Raw genomic sequence first — 20528 nt, forward strand, 5'->3', positions numbered from 1 at the left:
TGTACATTGACTCTCCATTTCCAACGCAAGTACAACCAAGAATTGCCAAAATCACTCAGTCTGTCGACAGACGTTCTCCTGCGCATATGCCCGGTAACGACAAACAAGATCTGTAGTGTCTAGACCAGCCGCACCTTGACGGGCAGAATAATGTGACACCAGTCCCTTGCCATCAATAATGACATGCGGACGATTACCATCTGATCTATACCGAGAAGAAGTGTGATTGCTGTGGTGATTGAAAATATGACGCACAGCGATCGCATCATTACCCCAGAAGCATCCAAAGTTTTTGCTGATACGCTCGGTCGGATCAACCCACATGGGGAACTTGTAATGACCCAAGTCATTGTCCTCCAAGTGGTGCAAGAACGAATAATGTTGCTGTGCACCTACGGTCCAGTCATCCAGTGTTGGACCGGTATCGGTGTACACTGACGCCGCGATGGGGTCGCGATCCGAGCTGGCGCCATTGAGTAGTAGCCAGCGGTGTCCTTCAAAGGGTGGCTTGAACCCCTTTGTCACTTTGAAGCTCGGCGGACCCTGCCAGTGCGGAAGACTCGAAGGGCGCCAGTCGTTCTTCAGTTGGGATTTTGATCGTGACGGTTGCTCCACGTGGTATAGCTCGGGGAGATATGGGAGAGCAACTCCCGGATGACTGTGGAGCGATGCGAGGGCTGCCTCGTTCACGACGTTTGCTGAAACCATGAGGGAGTTTGGGTTCTCGAGTTTTGTTTTGATAATGGTTGGAATGGCATTATCTTCGAGGAAGACTGTGTCTCCGTCGATTCGAATGTACATTACATTCTCCCTTGCAATCTGCCATTCCATATCGTGACCCGGCGGAGCAATGGTATACTCTGGTGTTTGGTTGACGATGGAATACAGCCATTCCATGCTAATAGCGTCTTCTGTCTGCGGCACAAAAACAACCTGGTCAAGGAAACCATGGTTTTGAGCCAGGTTTTGCTAGGATTATGTTAGAATGGGGTTGTGGTGGAATTCAGCGAAATGTCTTACTTGCAAATAGCAGTCCAAGATGGCTGTACGCTCATGGTAGTGAAAGGGAACCAAAGCCACTATTTTGAATCCCTGTGGCTTGGTATATTGGCCGGTTCCTTGCGAGAATGCAAAGAACGGAGAGAATTCTTTCCGAAACAGTAACGAAGAGACATCAAAGGGGATGAGCCCAGGGTTGAAGTACGTCAGTACTGTTAAGATAATGCAAGTGTATCCCACGACACTCCACAATAGGACAAAAGCCCAATCACGCCAGGTGGAAGAATTCTCCTCTTTGTTGGATTCAACATCGCGGAGGTTTCGAGTGCGACCCATGATTAACAGTTCCCGTGCCATCTGACAGTTGTTTCAAAAGCTGGTGGACAACACATAGCGAGCAACTGGGTATGTCCCATTTTAATGCCTAATAAGTCTATCTTTTCGGTCGTTTCTAAAACGCCTTCAGATCCGTTTTCGGGAGCTATCAGGGCTGGCGGGCATTGATCAAGCCGCTATAACACAAGATCGACCCCCGCAGACTTTCAATCTTTGACAAAGAGTTAGGATCTGCCATAGATTGCCGGATCTAGAAAGGGTCTACAATGGCAAGCGGACATAAGGGCGAGGAATGTGGCTGTGGAATGCGAAGGCCGACGAGTTCGGAAGGACATTGCAGATAGACAACTGACAAATCATGATCAACCAAGATTCTATTGGACAAAGCTAAGCATAAACAATTCATCATCATGTAATGTATGGTAGAGTAGAGTATATTGTAGTAAAAAGTCAACTGTAGCAGATTGATAGTTTGAGACTGATAGCTGAGGTGGAGGTTATTTGTCCGAGCCGAGATATGACGTCGAAGCACGTGTCTGCCCGGATCTTGAACTTCGAAGTTCCTCGTTTCGCTATTTCGTTGATACACTTCGATTTTAGACTGTTGCATAGATTACATTATTCCATGTTTATATCATATACTGCATGAGAACATGAGGGTGGCCGGTCTCTTTGGCCGTTTCTGCCTCAAGCGCGGGCTTCCGCGTCTCCCCCGACAACAAATATCATGGCCTCGGCACGCAAAGAGCCCCCGAAGGGCCCCAATCATAGCCGGAGTGTTCATGTCGACTCTAGGTCCAGCTGCATTCTTGAAACTAGCGGAAGAGAATGATGGCAAAGACAAGACTGCAGAAATGCAGATGCTTGAGGCTTCGCGTGAAGAAGTCCGGAAAACGGTCTCACCTGATGCGCAAGGCATCTCGAAGCTCTGCCAGACCTTGTGGGTGTGTTTCTATCACTATATCTATGATCCAATCGCAACGGGCCTCCGGTTTGTTCACCTCGCTATTATCTTTGTCCCCGTGGTTGTGACGGTTCCCGCCATCTGGATTGGTCGGAACGTGCAAGAGCATAATGGCGCGCGATCTGGGACCTTATGGTGGTATCGGTTCTTGGTCAAGGCAATGGAGCGGGCTGGTCCTGCGTTCATCAAGGTTAGAAATGAATAAGATCAAGTTGTCTAATGAGACTGAGCTGACAAGCCGACCTGGATAGCTTGGACAATGGGCCGCATCGCGAACCGATATCTTCCCCCCCGAAATGTGCAGCGTCATGTCATCTCTTCATTCGAACGCCCCCGCTCATTCACTCCACCAAACGAAACGTATCATCCGCAAGGCATTCAATGGGTTGCCGTTCGAGGACATATTTGAAGAATTTCAAGAAGAGCCTCTCGGCGTTGGTGCAATTGCACAGGTCTACAAAGCGAAATTGAAACCTAGCTTGGCTGCAAGTCGTGACCAGGAACTTGGCGTTGAGCCAGCGACGCTGGGTGAGAGGGTTCGGAAGAATGTTGACGTGCTCGTGAAGAGTTCCCCGCAACGAGTGCCGTCTTCGTATGTTGCAATCAAGGTCCAACACCCTAGAGTGGAACAAATGATACACCGAGACCTACGCATCATGTCTTTCTTCGCTCACATGATCAATGCCATACCAACCATGCACTGGTTGTCCTTCCCAGATGAGGTCCAACAGTTCGGAGAAATGATGAAGCTACAACTGGATCTTAGGATTGAAGCGACCAATTTGGTGATGTTCCGGCAGAAGTTCAAGTCTCGCACTACGGCATGGTTCCCATACCCATATCTAGAATACACCACCCGCGAGGTGCTCGTTGAGGAGTTTGCCCAAGGCATACCGCTAGCCACCTTCTTAGACATCGGAGGCGGCGTCTATCAACATGAGATCGCGAATGAAGGCCTCGATGCATTCCTACATATGCTACTCATAGACAACTTTGTTCACGCCGATCTTCACCCTGGCAACATCATGGTCCGCTTCTACCAGCCAAGCGAACTGGACCTTTCCCTTCGCAAGAATTCACGCGCATTCGATGCCCCGACTAGGGCTGAAGTTGACGTGACTGAAGCGGTTCTGAAACGGCTACGTCCGCATCTCAAAGATCCCAAAGAATGGGAGACTGCTCTTTCTGAGCTCAATGACGAGGGCTATAGACCGCAGCTGATCTTCATTGACACGGGCCTTGTCACCCAACTCAATGACACTAACCGCCGGAACTTCCTGGATCTCTTCCGATCCATTGCTGAGTTTGACGGCTACCGGGCAGGTCAACTCATGGTCGAGCGATGTCGCACACCGGAGGAGGTCCTCGACCCAGAGGTATTTGCTCTGAAAATGCAGCATTTAGTTCTGAGCATCAAATCTCGAACCTTCGCTCTAGGCAATGTCAAGATTGGAGATATCCTCAGTGAAGTTTTGACCATGGTTCGCGGGCATCATGTCCGATTTGAAGGAGATTTCGTCAACGTCGTTATCTCATGTCTTCTGCTCGAAGGCATCGGACGTAGTCTGAATCCAGATCTAGATTTGTTCAAGAGGTGAGCGATCTTTTCTGCTTTATTTGATTCATTGTATTTAAGCTAACTCCCAATATTTAGTGCCCTTCCTATTCTCCGACAACTTGGATCTGGAAGTACACTCATGCAATCTGTGCACTCAGGTGACTATTCGATGCTCTGGGTTTGGGTTGGCCTGGAAGCTCGTGGATTGCTGCAGGCCAGCATTGAGAGTGTTGAAAATTGTGTCAAGTATGACCAACTCTCGCCTAATATTTGAGCACATTTGTCAATATTTTGTACCATAGATATCTTTTCCTTTTTGATATGAAGTTTTGGATGGCATGCCCGAATGATAAGAATGAACCATAACAGTATATTTGAGGTTTTATAGATATGCATACATACACACACGAAAGAAGAAATTATTCATCAAGATGTTGAGATTGAGATAGATTAATGCAAAGATATCATTATCATGCGTCCATTGTCATAGGCTGAATAGAAAACCCCGAGGTGTTAAGACAAAAGAGGGAAGAAGAACATTATACAAGCTTCAAAAAAGCCATGGGACGCCTGCGCCATGTCGGAAGTATACAGAGTAGAGTGGAGAGTGAAGAAGCAGCCCGATTCAGGCAAGCAATCTTAACGCGAGGCCTGCGCCGCCTGTTCACGAACACTTGCGCCGCTAGCTCTCCACCAGACATCACCACCCCATCTCATGAGCCTCTCAGCAGCAGCTGTGGGCGTATCGATGGCAGGCCGAATATCAAGATGGAAAACAGGGAGCCCGTGGGGGTCCGGGTCCGCAGAGTAGTAGTCAATCACGTATCGGATTTCTTTCGGGCCGTTAGGAGTCTGGCGAATGACGTACCAATCATGGCGATCGAACGGAGGGTTCGTCCTTTTGGTTCAAATTAGCATTTCTTCACGGTTTTCGCATTCAAGAGTTCTTACTCAAACTTAGCCGGGTACGCCCAGCTCAGTGCCTGGTAGATCGAGGCCTTGGGCGACCACTCCTGTGGTCGGCCCTGGAACCGCAGAAGGCGAGGCGGGGTGGCATTATCAAATTTGCCATTCTCGTCCGCATAGATCAGGTCGTTACTTAGGTTTTCCTCACCGCGTCGGCAATGCTGCCACCCATTTTTGAGACCCTTACTGAACACGCGTTCCCATGAAACAATCTCATCCCATGCTCCCTCGTTCAAGAAGTTGTGGACTGCAACCATTGACTCCACTGCATCCTGGGGTGTATCGGTGTGTCCTTTGCGCAGCATGGCATTGTACATTTGTTGCGGGGACGGATACTCCCAGTTACCTTCGGCGTCGCCTCTCGGGATAGAGGAAGGCTCGCGCTCAACGGGAAGGTCGATGGTCTGGTTTGCGGCGCGCTCTTGAGAGATTGACGAGAACATATAGTTCAGAGGGTTCAGCTTTGACAGAGTTGAGGGCTGCGCGGCGACGGGTGGCTGCGGCGTTTCCGGTTGTGATGATTTCGGAGGTGAATAGAAGGGAGAGTCCTTTGATTTCATCGGACAGCTGCTAGGAGGTTCGGCAGCTAGTTTTGGTGGTGTAGGCTTCGCGCCTGATTCATGCATCGGGCATCCCGGCTGTAGATAAGGGTCAGTTTTCAATCAAGTACAATGTTGATAGAATGGCAAGACGAACAGGAGGAGATGCGCTTGTAGGCGCATGTGGAATAGCCGGAACTGTAGTGTCTGCCCAAAACCAACCCATTTTGAAGACTTTAAAAAGAAGTGAAATGAAAGGGAAAAAAAATTGTAGATCTGCAAGTCTCAAGGCGAAATCGACCTCGCGATAAAAGATCGGGACCTTTTTTTCTTTGGATGACATAAAGCTGCCACGTGATAGGCTTAGCCCAGAGCGGTGAAATATAAACATGATCTCCTAGTTAGTACGTAGTTATATTGTTAATTAAGTAGTCAGTCGAGTGAGGAGTACACTACACTTTGTTGCTTCTCTTTCTATAACTAATTATCATTATTGCTGTTCCTTGTAAGTTATACAGCTCAGAATTACTAGCTAAAGGGTAATGAATCTGTTCCAAGAAGATATGAGAACTCTGCTTCCTCCGACTCAGAGATCACAAACCCAGTCATCGCTTCATCCCAGATTGAACGCCAAGTCAAATCATCAAAAACCACAACAAAGAAAAAATCGGTCATAATTCTAGAAACTTGCTCCCACGACTGCCATCCACATATCATCGAGACACAGGCCAATCGTTCGACAAACCAAGGTCTCTCCGGGTGACCAAGGGAGCCCTGAGCGCCAATGAACAATGCCCAAGCATAAGGCTGGAAGTTTTCTTTTGGTAATCCCAAGAGAAATGGTAAATTGCAATTAGCCGCTGCTGTTTTGAGGTGTTTCGTCAGGGCCCGGCCCAATCCAGACGACGAAGGTGAGACAATGAGGAAATGGTTCAGGAAGCAGATAGAAGCAACTCTGATAACTGCTTCAACAGGGTGGAGATTAGATTCGGGGTTGGGGTTGCCGTCTGCGTAAATATAGCTAAGAAGTTGATGCTCTGCTTCGCAATTTAAAACACGGAAGAAGTCTTGATCACTAGCTTGGATTTTCCCTGGATTCGTTTGATGAGCGATGCTGAAGTATACCATGTCCCGAAGTACACTCAATATACGTAGTAATGAAGGGCTGAGGTATGCATTCGTGAAGAATCCCGAACTTAGTCTGTTGAGAGGCGAAGACACCGGTGGTCTTACTCGTAGCTGAATTTCCGATGGAATAGGCTGGGCATCCCAAGTTAAATCAAAGACGGGTTTTGTCATCAGACCCGAGGCAGCCTTGACATCGGTACTATTTTGCAGTTGTAAGCATTGCGGGAATGACAACAATGCGAAAGCAGATCGAGGGCATACGTGATGATTGCAGACAACATCGAGGAAGAACGGATGCTGTCATCTGCTATCCCGCCTCGCATGTCGACCATGCGCTTGAGTCCTGTCAGATGAGTATGGACCTCGTTGAATTCGCCGATAATCAGCTGTTTTATGTCAGACACCGTGGAAATTGAAGATTAAGAAGAGTGATACATACAGAGCCGGTGAGAAGGTTGATGATGGTATCAATTGCCTCGTTGCTGAGTCTACGAGTCGGATCCCGTACCTTTGCGCTCATTTCTTGAAATGACCTCGCTCTCATCATACAGTAGTCAGGGTCATTGACGAGCAAAGTTCCTCGGCCACTTTCTGAATCAAATATACCCGAGTGTTGACTTGCGAGTACGGCTCGATGAGCGGCACACATACTCATCAACCCGAAGAAACTACCCGGATCCGAAAATGAGGTTCTGGCCATTAGTTCCATCTCTTGGGTCGAATTTTTGCTGGTGTTGGGAAATGTCATTGGGACAAATATTGTTTTCCCTTCATTCTAACGTCAGTACTAGCCTTTGGAGAACTCATCGAACACAGCTTCAACTATCAGATCGAGCATGCTTTGGATCCTACTCACAGTAGTACAGTAAGGGCGCTACAACCGAAGAGAGCTCAGTTGTACCTGGCAGTGTGAAGAAAGGATCGAGAAACCATGATTTAGGTGGATTAGGCGTGGAGTGGAGAGGTAAAGGATACCCAGCACACCATTTGTCTGGTCGTCCACGATAGATTGCAGGGATCAGATTATCGTTGTCTGAGTACGCAATCGAAGAGGCAGATGAGGAAGCTCTTAGAACCACTCTCTGATTATCTGCGTCGGTAGCTTTCGAGGCATTTTGTCCACGATTCTGTCTAGATGAACGCTTTAATCCAGCAAGTCTTTCACGTCGACGGACATAGCGCATGACATGAGATCGAATGGCCTTTCGAGCATTGACATCTTTGATTCGCTTGCAAGTCAAGTCATCGTCGTGATCGATGAAAGTGAAGGAAGACCGATCTAGCGGTGCGGGTTTCGTCTTGGGTTCTATTCGGGATATTTTAGTCAGATTCTATGTCAACTGGCAATCAAGTCCTCCTTGGTGCAACTCTGACACGCTTGACTCTGTGGAAGTCCATAAACAAATTGGAAAACAAGCAATGAGTTTTTGCCACAATATCGCGGTCAAAAGGATGCACAGGTAAGGTGTCAATAGTCCCCCGGTGGGGAGTCTCCAGCAGTAGTCTGCTAGTGTATATCAAAGAAGCACTGACCTGAATGAGTATGCCGAGACGAACCCGCAAATGTGAAGGGCTGCAGATGGTCCATCTTAGGCCCGAAGGCCAAGGTAATGAAAAGAGAAAGACCCAATAAAGAAGTGAACAGAAAGACTACCGTGGGAGAAGGCGGATTTAGAAGAGAAAGGAGAATAGTTACGTTGTCAATGCGGGGGTGAGCACAAGCCCAATTCAGCGTAAATTGTCTGGATGATCCGGTGGTCAATCGTGTAACAAAAGAATATTCCTATGCAGTTGTGATGACAAGTCTTGAAAAGGCCCAAAAGGAAGTTGGTTGTTCATTGTCTTCTCTCACAATAATGATAAGCATGTATAGCGCCCCGAATAATGCCTTCGAAACTCGCTAAGATTAATAAAAAAGGGAAAGATAAACATCGCAAAGAGGGTATTCTAAACAGCTTCGATCTCATGCTCGTACATCATTCAAAAGTCGTGAGATCAATGCATAACCAAAGAAGAGGGCCACACCAATCCATACTTTGTTTCGTCCAGCCCAACCTTGACCGGCCTCTCTTGCGACTTGTCCACCATCCATGACAGTACCGAGCCCATGTGCACTGCCAATGGGTCGTCGGCGTAAAGCACTGGTCTCGGGAGAACACTTGGTTGGCGCATCAGGGTCAGGCAAGATCTGGCCAGTAGAGGCATCGATGCGGTGTTCTTTCATCCAAGCCCAGTTCTCCTGATCTAGTTCGGGCCATTCGGTGCGGAACTTCAAACCTCCATCTCCTGCCTTGACATTGTTGATTCCCTTTGAAGTTCGAGTCACGCCTGCGGTGGCGCTGATGTGAGAACCTCCTCCAGTTGAATTCCACCACCGAGATCGCGCGGCAAGCACTCTGCGTTCACTCTCCGTGCCGCTAACACTGCCTGTGGTCATCTCTTCACTGGTCATAAATGAGAGAAGGCCGATCAAGATCGTCGAAACTTCCCAAGCGGGGTTGAAGGACTTGGGGTGGAAATCGCTGATGCTCAGACAAAGGCGAGTCGAAGGCTGGAATCGGCCACTGGGTGTGTGCATGCGGATGGCAGGAGGGGCGAAAGGATATTCCGGAGGGAAGATTAATGTGCCCCAGTATTGTCCATTTTCATAAGGTGTTCCCGGAGGGCCTGTAAGAATATAGTGCCATCTTAGGGAAAGTCAGTTTCAGGCATCCTGCAATGCGGGGGATGATACTCACTCGAGAATGTTCGTCTCGGATGGATGTGTCACAATGAATGGTGTCGGGTCCTTCTGAATGTTTTGATATTCACGAGTGAGCTATGATATATTGTTAGATTTGCGCAAATTCCCGGTTGAACCTAGTCTCGCCACATACACGTTTGAAGGCAGCTTTGGTTGCCATCTTTTTTTGTGGTTATTTTTTATGGATGTAAGAAGTTGAAAAGAGTTGCGCTTCGAACGATGCAAGTTGAAGAGGCTTCTCAAGATATACAATGACGGCGAATACAACAAAAATAAGTGACGGAGATGCGGAGTGGATGAATGATTTGGTTATCGCGCCATGCTCACCAGTCACGTGCACAGCCGCATCTAGCGGCTTCGGCACGCGCAGCCCCGATACGTTCCCCGGAGGCCGAAAGTTTTGGCCATTGCAGCCGCAAAAATGTCTTCTTCGTTTGCTGCCGGAGATGAGAGTGTAAGAGAATACCCCAAGCAGCTCATGAGCTATCACATTGTAGTGGTTGTATGTATGTCTGTTCATTATTGACTCTTATCTGCTTCTAGGTCTTCGAGCGTCTACAACGGCGCGCAGACCCTAAAGTGCTGGAAGAGCAACAACAAGCCGTGAATGAGCGCATGCAAGCTATCTATCAGAAGGCCCAAAACCGACTTGCTGAATTGGTAAGATTAACGGATGCTAGAAGCTCAAGATGACTGGCTATTCGCACCTGCATGCGGGAAATCTCGGCTAATCTTGGATCTGATAACAACTAGATCGACGAGAACTCGACTCTGCCATGCACCATCTCCTCTGTCCAGGTCACAAATGCTCCCCACACTCGCCGAAGCTTCCTTGAGCGCAACTTGAGCCCACTTTTGAGCGCAAACAAGGGTCGGCCCTACACACTGTCCGAGGCGTTGCGGGAAGTATCGGCTACCGCAGATAAACTTGGGCGATTTGGTATGGAACCTCAAGAGGCAATTACAACGATGCAAGGTGTACTAACACAGCAGTATCATAGACCTGTTCCACCAGCCTATTTCTGTCTACTTAGATGAGTCCAAGGGCGAGAATGGCATGCGTAACATTGACGTCTACTTGGCCACGCGAGAGAAGTCCCGCGTGCTGCTGAAGACCGGAACGGACTTGGGCAATGCAGAGGGCTCAGCTTATGGTAACCTTCTTTGGCGCAATGTCTTTGGCGGTGCCGAGACTTTGAACCTGAACGCTTCGCTTGGTACCCGCACACGGTCCGCTTACCAGGCCGCTTTCGAGACCCCGATTTTGGGAGATCCCGACTTCCGGCTCGAAATTGGTGGCATTGCAAGCTCCACACAAAAGTCTTGGGCGAGCCACGAAGAGGTCCTGAAGGGCGGTTGGAGCAAGCTCCGATGGGTGTCCAAATCAGGCCACCGCCACGAACTGGGCTACAACGGTTTCTGGAGACAGCTCACCGGTCTTGCTGAGAATGCTTCTCCTACTGTTCGTGCTGATGCAGGTGATAGCGTCAAGAGCAGTATCTTCCACAGCTGGGTAAATGACCAGAGGGACAATGCTCTCCTGCCTTCTCGTGGCTATTACGCTAAGGTCTTCAACGAACTGGCCGGATTTGGCCCGCTCAAGGGGGATGTTTCTTTTTTCAAGTCTGAAATTGAGACCCAAGGTGCCATTCCTATTCCAATCCCCGGAATTAAGGGTGACAGCGGCGTCAGCCTGACTACTGGATTCCGTGCCGGTCTCCTCTACCCTCTGGGTCTGGAATCCAACCCTCGTCCTCAACTTTCTCGTGTCAATGACCGCTTCCAGCTTGGTGGACCTACCGATGTTCGTGGGTTCCGTCTCTGCGGTCTCGGTCCTCGCGAGGGAGTTGATTCCTTGGGCGGTGATGTATACGCCGCTGGAAGCGCCAACCTGCTTTTCCCTCTTCCCCGACTTGGAGCTGAGAAGCCCGTGCGTTTCCAGGCCTTTTTGAACGGTGGCCGATTGCTCCCCTTGCAAACCTCGCAGAAAGCCGCCCCTACCACTAATGGCGAGGTGCAAAATGCCATGGCCTCTACTCTCTCTGAACTACAAAACGGTCTGCCCAGCGTTGCAGCTGGCTTCGGTATTGTGTATGCCCACCCTGTCGCTCGCTTTGAACTCAACTTCTCCCTGCCTTTGGTGGTGCGGAAGGGCGAAGAAGGCCGCAAAGGGCTCCAGCTGGGCATTGGTATCAACTTCCTTTAAACATGTATTAGACTCGCGAACTCAATCATACCATACATCAAGTCAACTACATCTATTTTCAAAAGCTTTTTAAATCATTGCTCAAATGTCAGAAGATTAACATTGTGTACATCGGATAGGATAGCCCGTATAGTTCTACCTGTCTTAGGCTCCGGCCAGCGGGCGATTATAGACGATTAGTCATCCCGCATTATTGCCCAGGTGAGAGGCCATTTGGAGCTTCGAGCTCGACAACAATCCACCCTCACGCCTTGATCCAGTCCTACCTCTGCAATTTCAGCGTTCTTTCGTCTCTCGCCGTCGCGGCAATGGCCCAATACTATCCTCAACAACAGGGTTACGCCCCTCAAGGCTCCGCACAGAACCTCCAGTTCTTCCCCTCGTCCTACTCCTCCGTCTCCGGCCACACGACCCCTTCACAGGCATCATACGGTGCCGGCTTTGGTGGCGCTCCCAATCCCTCAGCGCAGGCCTACCCAGCTGCTGGAGGTTATGGCTTTGGAGCCCCGGCTTCCGGCGTTAGTGGACGCATGGGCGAGCAGGGCGGTTTGAGAACGGGTTGGTTGGCTGCGTTTGGGACGGAGGGGTATGACGGTGAGCCACCTTTGCTGGAGGAGCTTGGTGTTAACTTTGAGCATATTCGGACCAAGGTATGTTTGTGTTAAGGAGAGGCTTGGATATTGCGCGGGCTTAATTGAGGCTGACATGTTGACATGTATATCTAGACCCTGACTGTTCTCAATCCCTTTGCTTCTATCGACAACCATCTTATGGATGATAGTGATCTCTACGGAGCACTGCTCTACATTGTCTTGTACGGTACTTTCCTTCTTCTCTCAGGAAAGGTCTTCTACGGCTACATCTACGGCGTGGCTGTCTTCGGCACTGTCGCCTTGCACATGATTCTCAGCCTCATGTCTCCCGCGCTCGACACTGTTCCTACATCCAACGCCGCTGATCCTAACAATTATAACCCCCACCACAAACCCTCCCTGTCTACCGCTTCGGCAGCGGGCCATTTCTCCGCTACTCTGACCTTCCCACGCTCGGCCAGTGTCTTGGGCTACTGCTTCCTTCCTTTGGTCCTAACCAGTCTCATTGGTATTCTCATTCCTATGGATACCATGTTTGGTTATCTTTTGACCATTGCCGCGGTTGGCTGGTGCACTTACAGTTCGTCGGGGATGTTCTGTTCTGTAGCGCGCATGAGTGGGATGAGAGGACTGGTGGCCTATCCGTTGGCTTTGTTCTATGTTGTCTTTGGAATTATGGGCATCTTCTCTTCCCGTGGTTCTGGTTCATTGGCCGCGAAAACGGGTGCGGCTTAAAAGATAGGATTATAGGAGATAGTCATCTGTTATTGTCTTGCATAACTCCTGTAGGCTAGTGCCTGCAAAGGCTTAGATCTTGACTTTGGAACGCTATTTGCACCCAATCATGAATATTATGAAATTCCGCTTGTTCTATCTCATTATGCATTAAATTCGTCAACTATTTCCCAATGTATCCACTACAGACCTCCGCTTGATGCAAAAAATGGCCGTCCTCTAAACTCAGGTCTAGAGCCAACATCTAGCAAATTCAATGAGTAGTTCTGCTTTGGTTTGGCGCCCATTTTGACAGCCACTCTCTTGCCTTCTCCAAATCGCCACCAGCAGCTTCAACTCCGGCAATACACCATGGGAGATCATACACCTTATCACTTTCAGCGGTATCTGCTGCAATCATCTCTGCAAGATGACGACGTTTGCTACTCGTCTCATCAACACAGAAATACAAAGGTGCAGTGTTTGGGACATCCGGCTTGGTGCTGAGTGCTTCAGTGAGGGGCTTTGTCAACTTCATGATTTCTGCCACACTCGTTGCAACATGAGGCCCCGGTACAGATGCCATGTTCCGTTCTGCCGTCTTGCAATAATCGTTCTGGCACCAGGGCTTGCCACATCCGGTCATCATTTGGGAGAGGTAGCGGCGTTCAATACGACGTCGTAGCGCTTTGCCCTCTGGGTCAAATGAGTCCACATATAGCGGACCAAAGCAGAACCCACATAGACCGAGAGTATCGTTACCAGGTTTACTGACTGTGCGGCCGCAATTTTTGTTCAGGCATATGCGGGGAGCGGGTCGAGATGAACGCTCCAATTCGTGATGACGGAGATGAGTGTTCATATCTCGGAGTCGAATGATTTTGTTGCATAGGTGACATTCAGTGGTGCGTCCTCCGTCTACTAATTCGTGAGGGGTGAGACCGGAAAGCATGACTTCGGGGTCGTGGAAATCAGGGTCAGATTCACCTTTCTGCGGCACGAGGAGATGACAGAATTGGCAGAGAATCAACTTCCCGGGGCAGACTGTGGTGCGGTGCTGTGCAAGGGCCGGAAGTCCTTCCAGGTCTAGAAAACAGTCTACACACTGGTGTGTTTGGTGAAATATTGCGTCATGCTTTTCCTTGCTTGGAGCATCATTGCCATGAGCGGTGTCGTGAGAACAATGCCAGTGGTTTTGCCACTCTTCAGATTTCTTCTGGAAGACGTTATGGCACTGCGGGCAGAATGTGTTATTGCGCAGGCAGAAATTTTCGTGCAGAATCAATGTTCGTTCCGGGACCCATTGCTGGCAGTTCTTGCATTGTACATCTCCAGGCTCGTGAGAGTCTTCCGTATCTTCCGTGTGCTTGGGGTCATTCAAAGGATTCGCAGTGATTCGCAAGTGATAAAGTGACGGAGACGGCTGAGAGGGTTCACTGGGTGCAGGATAAGAGGAAACCGATATGTACAGGGCTTCGGCGCCTTCCAAGGCCACATTAGTCGGCCGAAGCTCGAACTTCTTTGGTGACTGGCTTGAAAAGTCCCCCCATACATGCATGTCTGCCCTTGGGCGACTTTGTTGGCGAGGAGTTAGCGGACTAGCAACAAGAATGGCATCCGGGTCGTCCGTAATGAGCTCAATCTGAATGGTATCCTCACGGTTCCATTCCCGAAGATCATAATCCACATAATCTCCGGGTAACACCTGGGCAGTAACGTTCTCTCCGAGGCTGAGAGTACCACCAATTGAGGTACCACTACTTGTGCCCGGCGCACGTGAAGCCTTTTCCAGTCTCTTCTGTAGCGTTTCCCGAGCTTGTTCCTCTGACAGCGCCACAATATCGACTTCCAGATCCGTGTCTACCACACATATCCCTTCACCCTCAGGGAAGACCTTGTCGACCAAAAATCTGAAAGATTCGTTCCGGGTGCCTGGCACCGACAGAAGTTCGCCCGTAGTGAGAGTCGTGAAGTTGTCCCTCAGGTATCGTTCCAGTAGAGCTTTCCAATCTTCCGGGTCATATCCAGCTTCTAGCGGGCGGAGACGAACATATGTGCCTTTTGGTAATTGCTTTGCATGCACTGTGACTGCGGGACCAGTCCGGACAGACTGCGCTTCGGCTTCCGGGGATGTGAGGTCTTGGGTGTCGCCATTTGTGACCGAAAACTCGTCGTCTTTGATGTCTAGCGATTCTTTGAGCAAAGCGCTTAGCGCGACTTCATTCTCATCGGCGGAGAACTCTCGGATGCCGGCGTAGATGAACCGACCATTCTGGGGATTGACAATGCGGAAGGTCAACGGGTGGGGTAGTTGCTGTTGACGCTGTTCGATCTCTTGTCGGGCTCGCGATTCGGCGGCGAAGGTATGTGGGTTGAATGGGTCAAATGACGAAGTATGTACACGAGAATTTCCAGCGGGGACAGCTTGAAGCGGAGCGGCAGCTAGCAGTTGTTCGAGTGCAGATTGCGGTAGAGTGATCTTGTCGCCAAAAAGACGGGGAGCTCGTTCTGGCGACGCGACCAGAAGCTGGGATGACCAAATCAATTCGGCCATGATGGATATGCACGAGAGAGAGATTGCATCGTCATTTCACATTTGATATTCAAGAGTGGCGGATAGGGTGAGGAATAGTGACGAATTTGGAAATAAATTCAGTTTATTATGTTGACCGCCTTTCTCTCCGCCCCCAAAGTATAGCTCTATGCTCTTCTCTCCGCTTCTTCTCTCTTTCTATACTACTCTTTACTGTTCTTGATTATATAGCACCTCGTTTCTTTCTAAATAAAATATGACTATGTTCAATGACTCACAACACATGATCATAAGATTGTGCCGGATAAAAGCAGGTTTTCTATGATAAAATTGGCCGCTATTGAGCACTGCATGCTGAGATAAGATAAGAGATTCTGGAAGCCTCCACGCTATTGAAAATCAACTTCCCCCCGGCCTACCTTTGTACCCGTCGATATTAGGTAACTAGTCGGTGCCTATGGTACAATTTCCCTCAAATCACATTGGATCAAAAGTTACCACGCATTCGACCACGAGAACTGGTATTGCACCAATCACACTAGACATGTTAGTATAGATTAAGTCATGGGATTAGGGCAGCCTTCACGTACCAGTGTTTTCGAGCATCCCTCATTGTGTTGAATGCAATAATCACCCTGACACCCTTGACAGGTGTGTTGGCAGTCCATCTTACAGGAAGCACACTGCTATTATAAGCCATGGAAACGAGACATAATAATAGCCGGGTCTTATACTCACAGTTGGGCCACATTCCCAGCAATCCTTGCTTACACCTCGTTCTAATCTCTATATAGTAAATCATTAGTGACATGCATGGCTAATCGTAACTAGGATCCCACATACCTCACGTTCTTGTAATTCAGCGGCGTTGGCATGAGCCGTCTGGTGTGGGGACAAGCTCACCCGGACATGCTGCGGGTTGGGCAGACATTTCCCACAGAACCACTTATTGCATCGATGGCACCATCGATTAGTGAGGCAGTCCGCACAGCGAGCAATGAGAACTGGGTGCTCGCCTGGAATTAACTCGGGCCGTTTTGCCGTGGCCACGCTAGATGAATGTAATGGTGGGGGGCTTAGCATCGGGAATTGAACATCCGGGGATTGACCCCAGATAGCCGGGCCTTCGGGGGAACTGTGGCACCCATCGCATCCGCGGGGTCCGAGAGCTACAGTGGCAACTGCGGGTCCAAGCAGTGGTGCCGCTGGGGTATCCTCCTCGTGGGTCGAGGTGTAGTGGTCCGGGTTGTGTCTCGGGCCACGACACAAGGTAGCATCGAAGGCAATGATACCCTCACATCTTTGGAGTACTTGGGCCCAACCCTCTTCGAGACTGTGCTTGAATAGTTTCCCTGATGGTCTGTACCACTCATTTTGCTGTTTCTCTGGCGAGATTGCTCCCTCAGACGGGGTCTGGCTGGGACTTCGGGAAGTTCCCACGCGGGTCGACCACCAATCTCGGTATTTGGGACGTGCCACTACTGGGGGAGCCTCATGCATGGGAGAAAAATGATAGATGCCCTTCACTCGCGGTGTGCCTGCGGGGCGAGTAGGTCGAACAGAATGCTGAATGACCTGCATAAGCTTGCGTTCGTTCAGATTGCGACACTCGCGAATGGATAAGATGTTCACGTTGAAGCGGTCCGTCAAGATTATATCGGCCACCAGATCCGCCGGCACTGACAACCCGTCCAGGATGAGAGTGCGCACATCATGTAGGATGTGTCTACGCTCCAAGCTCTTGAAGATGTGCTTTAATGGGGCGGCATAAACCTCATCTTCTGTTTGAGTATCATTCTCTTGTTGTGAAATTGGGGTAAGCTCAGTACCTCGGCATCGAGACAGGTCGAGATGACGAAAAACATATGGAGTTTGGGTGATGACGGTGTGTAGACGACGGGAGGTTGAACCCAAAGCCATCAAGGAAGGCACAGACAGATACGGAGCTATCTGGTCCAGAACCAAGCTATTGCTCAAAACATCCTCCAATGATGTTCGGTTCGGTACGGATGCATGTTGGGGCTTTGATACTACCCTTTCGGTAGGAAGTTCGCGCACGACCGGTTCTAGACCCAACTCCTTCCGAGTCAAACGACGAGACCCGTAAAAATCGGGGGCCCGGCCGATCAGATCTTGCCTGTAGGCGGTCATGGCACCTACAGCAACTTCATCGCCTCGGAAGCCGAATGGTGAAGCATTAGGTTGAATCTCTTGAAGGGCGGCACGAGCCTTGACCAACTCACTCTCCAACAGGTGGATGGTGGATTGTAAGACGGCAGGCATGGCTTGGGTTCTCTTAGGATCAATGGCATAGGCTATAGAAGACCAAAGGTCTGACATAGTACTATAGTATATAGTATTGAATCACGGGGGGGATAGAGAAGAAGTTTAAACCGAAAAAGAAAAAGGTGGGGGGCCTCAGATAGTTTAAATCATCTTCATCCACTGGAGTTATGTACGGGTAATAACAATAAGTTGTCAGGGTTGTCAGATCAGATCATCGAATGTGGAGACGGAAGACGAGATCCGTATGGGGGTGGGAATGGGGGAATCACGATATTCAATTGGAGGATATTTGTATATTATGGTACAATAAATATATGTAAAAAGAAAGATAACCCTTGTATACAAAGAAAATCCCAAAATGGATTGTCGGTCAACGGAATCCCCTAATGTAGTAGGTCCGTGATCTATTCAGAGTACTACAGGTGTACATACTGCATAGTTGAATAAGACTATATGTACTTTCTTGTTAGACCCAACATTCCTTTATCACTCTTTCTGCTTCTGACTATCATTAGACTCTTATTTTCTAGAAGATGTCATCTTGGCAGTTCTTGGCCTGCAAGGGAGATTATAGGAGACTACAGCCATCGATCTACCAGAAAATGAAGTGTTGGATACTTCCCCAAAGTATGGGATGATCATAAGTGGATCCGGTACCTAAGACCAGGGGCTCAGGTACCCCCATATTATGATTTCCATTTTGACGCTACTGCACTATTATCAAACGTTGGGAAATGATCCGCTGGTCACGCGCAAACTCGCGTCAGGAGTGAAGTGGCCAATTCGTTTTTATTGGAATCAATTATATTACCCGATCCTACAGGATTATCTGTCTATCGCTATATACTTGACACAGCCCTGGAGCTTGCACAACTCTTATCTTTTTCCACTTTCTATATATACCCCTTATGCATTCTCACTACACTACTATTAAGAGTACTATGTACACTGCCAAGACAATGAAAGGCATGATCCACGGACACTGATTTCCGCGCCAAGCGAATACCAACGATTTGAGACCTATGTGATCTACACGGTCCGCAGCATCATGCCAAGCCTCCAGGCCTGCACTCGATACTTACTTCTTCTTATAACTAGGTTGTACTATAGGGGCTATAGGGGGTGCCTAGATTTGCCAAGCCAGATGAAGATTCCCGCTCCTTTTTTTTATTCGAACATTAATATTAAAAAAAGAAAAGAGGTTGGACTCGAATTACATCGATAAACCTCATTCTTGGGTCGCCTTGCACGATACTTCGTATACGAGAGACAAAATCACTGACTACCAACAACTATGCAATCATTCATGTACGTGGGACGTGGAATGTATGCAACAAATCGGCCGAAGACTCGCCAAGACAGCGAGTTGCACCTCTTACAATCAATCAACTAGTTATCATCCGAATGGATTCGGATCCAGACACGTCGTCACACAATTATGCAATTCGCTTTGGGATAGATCACGGTAGAATTAGAACTAGTGATACAATGTCGATCTTGCCAAGGCTTCCGAGGCTCTACTTCCACAGTTTCGACACGGCCACCTCCTTGTCATCGTGCTTGTTCAGGATCTTGGCGGTGGCCAGGTCAAAGTCCTCCTGTGTGACGTGCACCCGACGCTCACGGAGGGCGTACATACCGGCCTCCGTGCAGACACCCTTCAGTTCGGCTCCCGAACACCCATTCATCTTCTCGGCAATCTTGGTCAGGTTGATTCCACGGGTCAGGTTCATTGAACGAGAGTGAATCCGCAAGATATCCGCACGGGCTTCAATTCTACAAAGCGGAAAGTAAAACAGTTAGCATCTTGATCAATGTCTCGCTCAATCCCCTCCAAATAAAAAAAATAGAGAAGATTAGATGAAAACTCACGATGGAGGAGGGAATTCAATCTTTCGGTCAATACGCCCAGGTCGGAGCAAGGCCGGGTCGAGAATATCCAGTCGGTTCGTCGCCATGACGATCTTAATGTTCTTGGTGGGCTCGAAACCGTCCAACTGATTCAGCAACTCCAGCATGGTACGTTGTACCTCGGAATCACCACCACCTGCTGAATCTATCCGGCTCGAACCAATGCTATCAATTTCATCCATGAAGATGATACTGGGTGCATGCTCTCGGGCCATGACGAACAGCTCACGCACCATGCGACTACCTTCACCAATGTACTTTTGCACCAGCTCGGAACCGCTGACTCTGATGAATCGACAGTCAGTGTGGTGGGCAGCCGCTCGAGCGAGCAAGGTCTTTCCAGTTCCAGGTGGGCCGTAGAGCAGGACACCTTTCGGTTGTGCAATACCCAGAGATTCGAACAGCTCGGGGTGCTTGAGACCGAGCTCGATCACTTCCTTGATTTCCTTGATCTGCTGGTCCAGGCCACCAATCATGTCGTAAGTGCTGTCGGGGACCTTCTCGACCATCATCAGCGAAACCAGCGGATCGACGGAGGAAGGCAGCATCTTCTCCAGCTTGTAAGAGTCGGACAGGAGAGCAACTCGTTTGCCCACGGTGAGCTTGCTAATATCGACACCATCGGAGATATCCACGACTGCCAAGTAAACCGTATCGTTAGCATATAATGTCCCACAAAATCAAAGGTCATCAAAGGGGACCTACCGTATTTTCCTTCTGGGTGTACTTTCACTAGGATCTTTTTGGTGCTCATCACCTTCACAACCTCACCCACGTAGGAACCGGGCTGTTGAAGCAAACCAAGCTCTTCGCGCAGTAGACGCACTCTCGAGTTGTAGTCATTGCGCTGCGCTTCTAATCTTCGTAGAACTGCTTGGCCCTGAATAATCTCGAGCTTCATGCCCTCGATCTTATTGCGATAGTAGTTGTCCAGAGCCATGATGGCGATTGGGAGTGATGACGATATGGAGACTCAAGGGCTGACTGTTTCCCACAGAACACAGATGCAGCAAAGAAAAGGGTGTTATCTTTCAGCCCAAAAACGTGATATA

At 49.2% G+C, this 20528-nt stretch overlaps 10 protein-coding genes across 10 annotated transcripts; 3 read left to right on the top strand and 7 right to left on the bottom strand.

Annotated features, from left to right (window-relative positions):
• Positions 1-51: 51 nt before the first annotated feature.
• Positions 52-1356, bottom strand: N7529_011273 (uncharacterized protein; the record flags this gene model as incomplete). The annotated part of the gene is made up of 2 exons (XM_057246799.1): positions 52-969; positions 1021-1356. 2 exons carry the CDS (start codon positions 1354-1356, stop codon positions 52-54), a joined length of 1254 nt encoding a protein of 417 aa, XP_057092148.1.
• A 632-nt stretch (positions 1357-1988) lies between these two features.
• N7529_011274 (ABC1 kinase family protein) lies at positions 1989-4131 on the top strand (the record flags this gene model as incomplete). The annotated part of the gene is made up of 3 exons (XM_057246800.1): positions 1989-2489; positions 2551-3893; positions 3954-4131. The coding sequence occupies 3 exons, from the start codon at positions 1989-1991 to the stop codon at positions 4129-4131; spliced, it is 2022 nt and encodes a 673-aa protein (XP_057092149.1).
• Positions 4132-4496: 365 nt separating this feature from the next.
• Positions 4497-5588, bottom strand: N7529_011275 (holocytochrome c synthase CYC3; the record flags this gene model as incomplete). Its single annotated transcript, XM_057246801.1, has 3 exons — positions 4497-4755; positions 4809-5461; positions 5520-5588. The coding sequence occupies 3 exons, from the start codon at positions 5586-5588 to the stop codon at positions 4497-4499; spliced, it is 981 nt and encodes a 326-aa protein (XP_057092150.1).
• Positions 5589-5890: 302 nt separating this feature from the next.
• Positions 5891-7010, bottom strand: N7529_011276 (uncharacterized protein; the record flags this gene model as incomplete). Its single annotated transcript, XM_057246802.1, has 3 exons — positions 5891-6689; positions 6752-6876; positions 6930-7010. 3 exons carry the CDS (start codon positions 7008-7010, stop codon positions 5891-5893), a joined length of 1005 nt encoding a protein of 334 aa, XP_057092151.1.
• A 1443-nt stretch (positions 7011-8453) lies between these two features.
• On the bottom strand, positions 8454-9393 carry N7529_011277 (ubiquitin-conjugating enzyme E2; the record flags this gene model as incomplete). The annotated part of the gene is made up of 3 exons (XM_057246803.1): positions 8454-9177; positions 9229-9308; positions 9367-9393. The coding sequence occupies 3 exons, from the start codon at positions 9391-9393 to the stop codon at positions 8454-8456; spliced, it is 831 nt and encodes a 276-aa protein (XP_057092152.1).
• A 261-nt stretch (positions 9394-9654) lies between these two features.
• On the top strand, positions 9655-11439 carry sam50 (SAM complex subunit SAM50; the record flags this gene model as incomplete). Its single annotated transcript, XM_057246804.1, has 4 exons — positions 9655-9735; positions 9777-9893; positions 9987-10173; positions 10235-11439. 4 exons carry the CDS (start codon positions 9655-9657, stop codon positions 11437-11439), a joined length of 1590 nt encoding a protein of 529 aa, XP_057092153.1.
• Positions 11440-11747: 308 nt separating this feature from the next.
• Positions 11748-12767, top strand: N7529_011279 (transporter YIP1; the record flags this gene model as incomplete). Its single annotated transcript, XM_057246805.1, has 2 exons — positions 11748-12089; positions 12165-12767. The coding sequence occupies 2 exons, from the start codon at positions 11748-11750 to the stop codon at positions 12765-12767; spliced, it is 945 nt and encodes a 314-aa protein (XP_057092154.1).
• Positions 12768-13020: 253 nt separating this feature from the next.
• N7529_011280 (putative ubiquitin fusion degradation protein (Ufd1)) lies at positions 13021-15300 on the bottom strand (the record flags this gene model as incomplete). Its single annotated transcript, XM_057246806.1, has 1 exon — positions 13021-15300. One exon carries the CDS (start codon positions 15298-15300, stop codon positions 13021-13023), a length of 2280 nt encoding a protein of 759 aa, XP_057092155.1.
• A 466-nt stretch (positions 15301-15766) lies between these two features.
• N7529_011281 (uncharacterized protein) lies at positions 15767-17619 on the bottom strand (the record flags this gene model as incomplete). Its single annotated transcript, XM_057246807.1, has 4 exons — positions 15767-15817; positions 15870-15965; positions 16018-16065; positions 16123-17619. 4 exons carry the CDS (start codon positions 17617-17619, stop codon positions 15767-15769), a joined length of 1692 nt encoding a protein of 563 aa, XP_057092156.1.
• A 1463-nt stretch (positions 17620-19082) lies between these two features.
• Positions 19083-20416, bottom strand: N7529_011282 (proteasome regulatory particle base subunit RPT6; the record flags this gene model as incomplete). Its single annotated transcript, XM_057246808.1, has 3 exons — positions 19083-19341; positions 19438-20113; positions 20182-20416. 3 exons carry the CDS (start codon positions 20414-20416, stop codon positions 19083-19085), a joined length of 1170 nt encoding a protein of 389 aa, XP_057092157.1.
• Positions 20417-20528: the final 112 nt, after the last annotated feature.

Source organism: Penicillium soppii (genome assembly GCF_028829465.1).
Source record: "Penicillium soppii strain IBT 18220 chromosome Unknown utg000010l, whole genome shotgun sequence".
Lineage (NCBI taxonomy): Eukaryota > Fungi > Ascomycota > Eurotiomycetes > Eurotiales > Aspergillaceae > Penicillium > Penicillium soppii.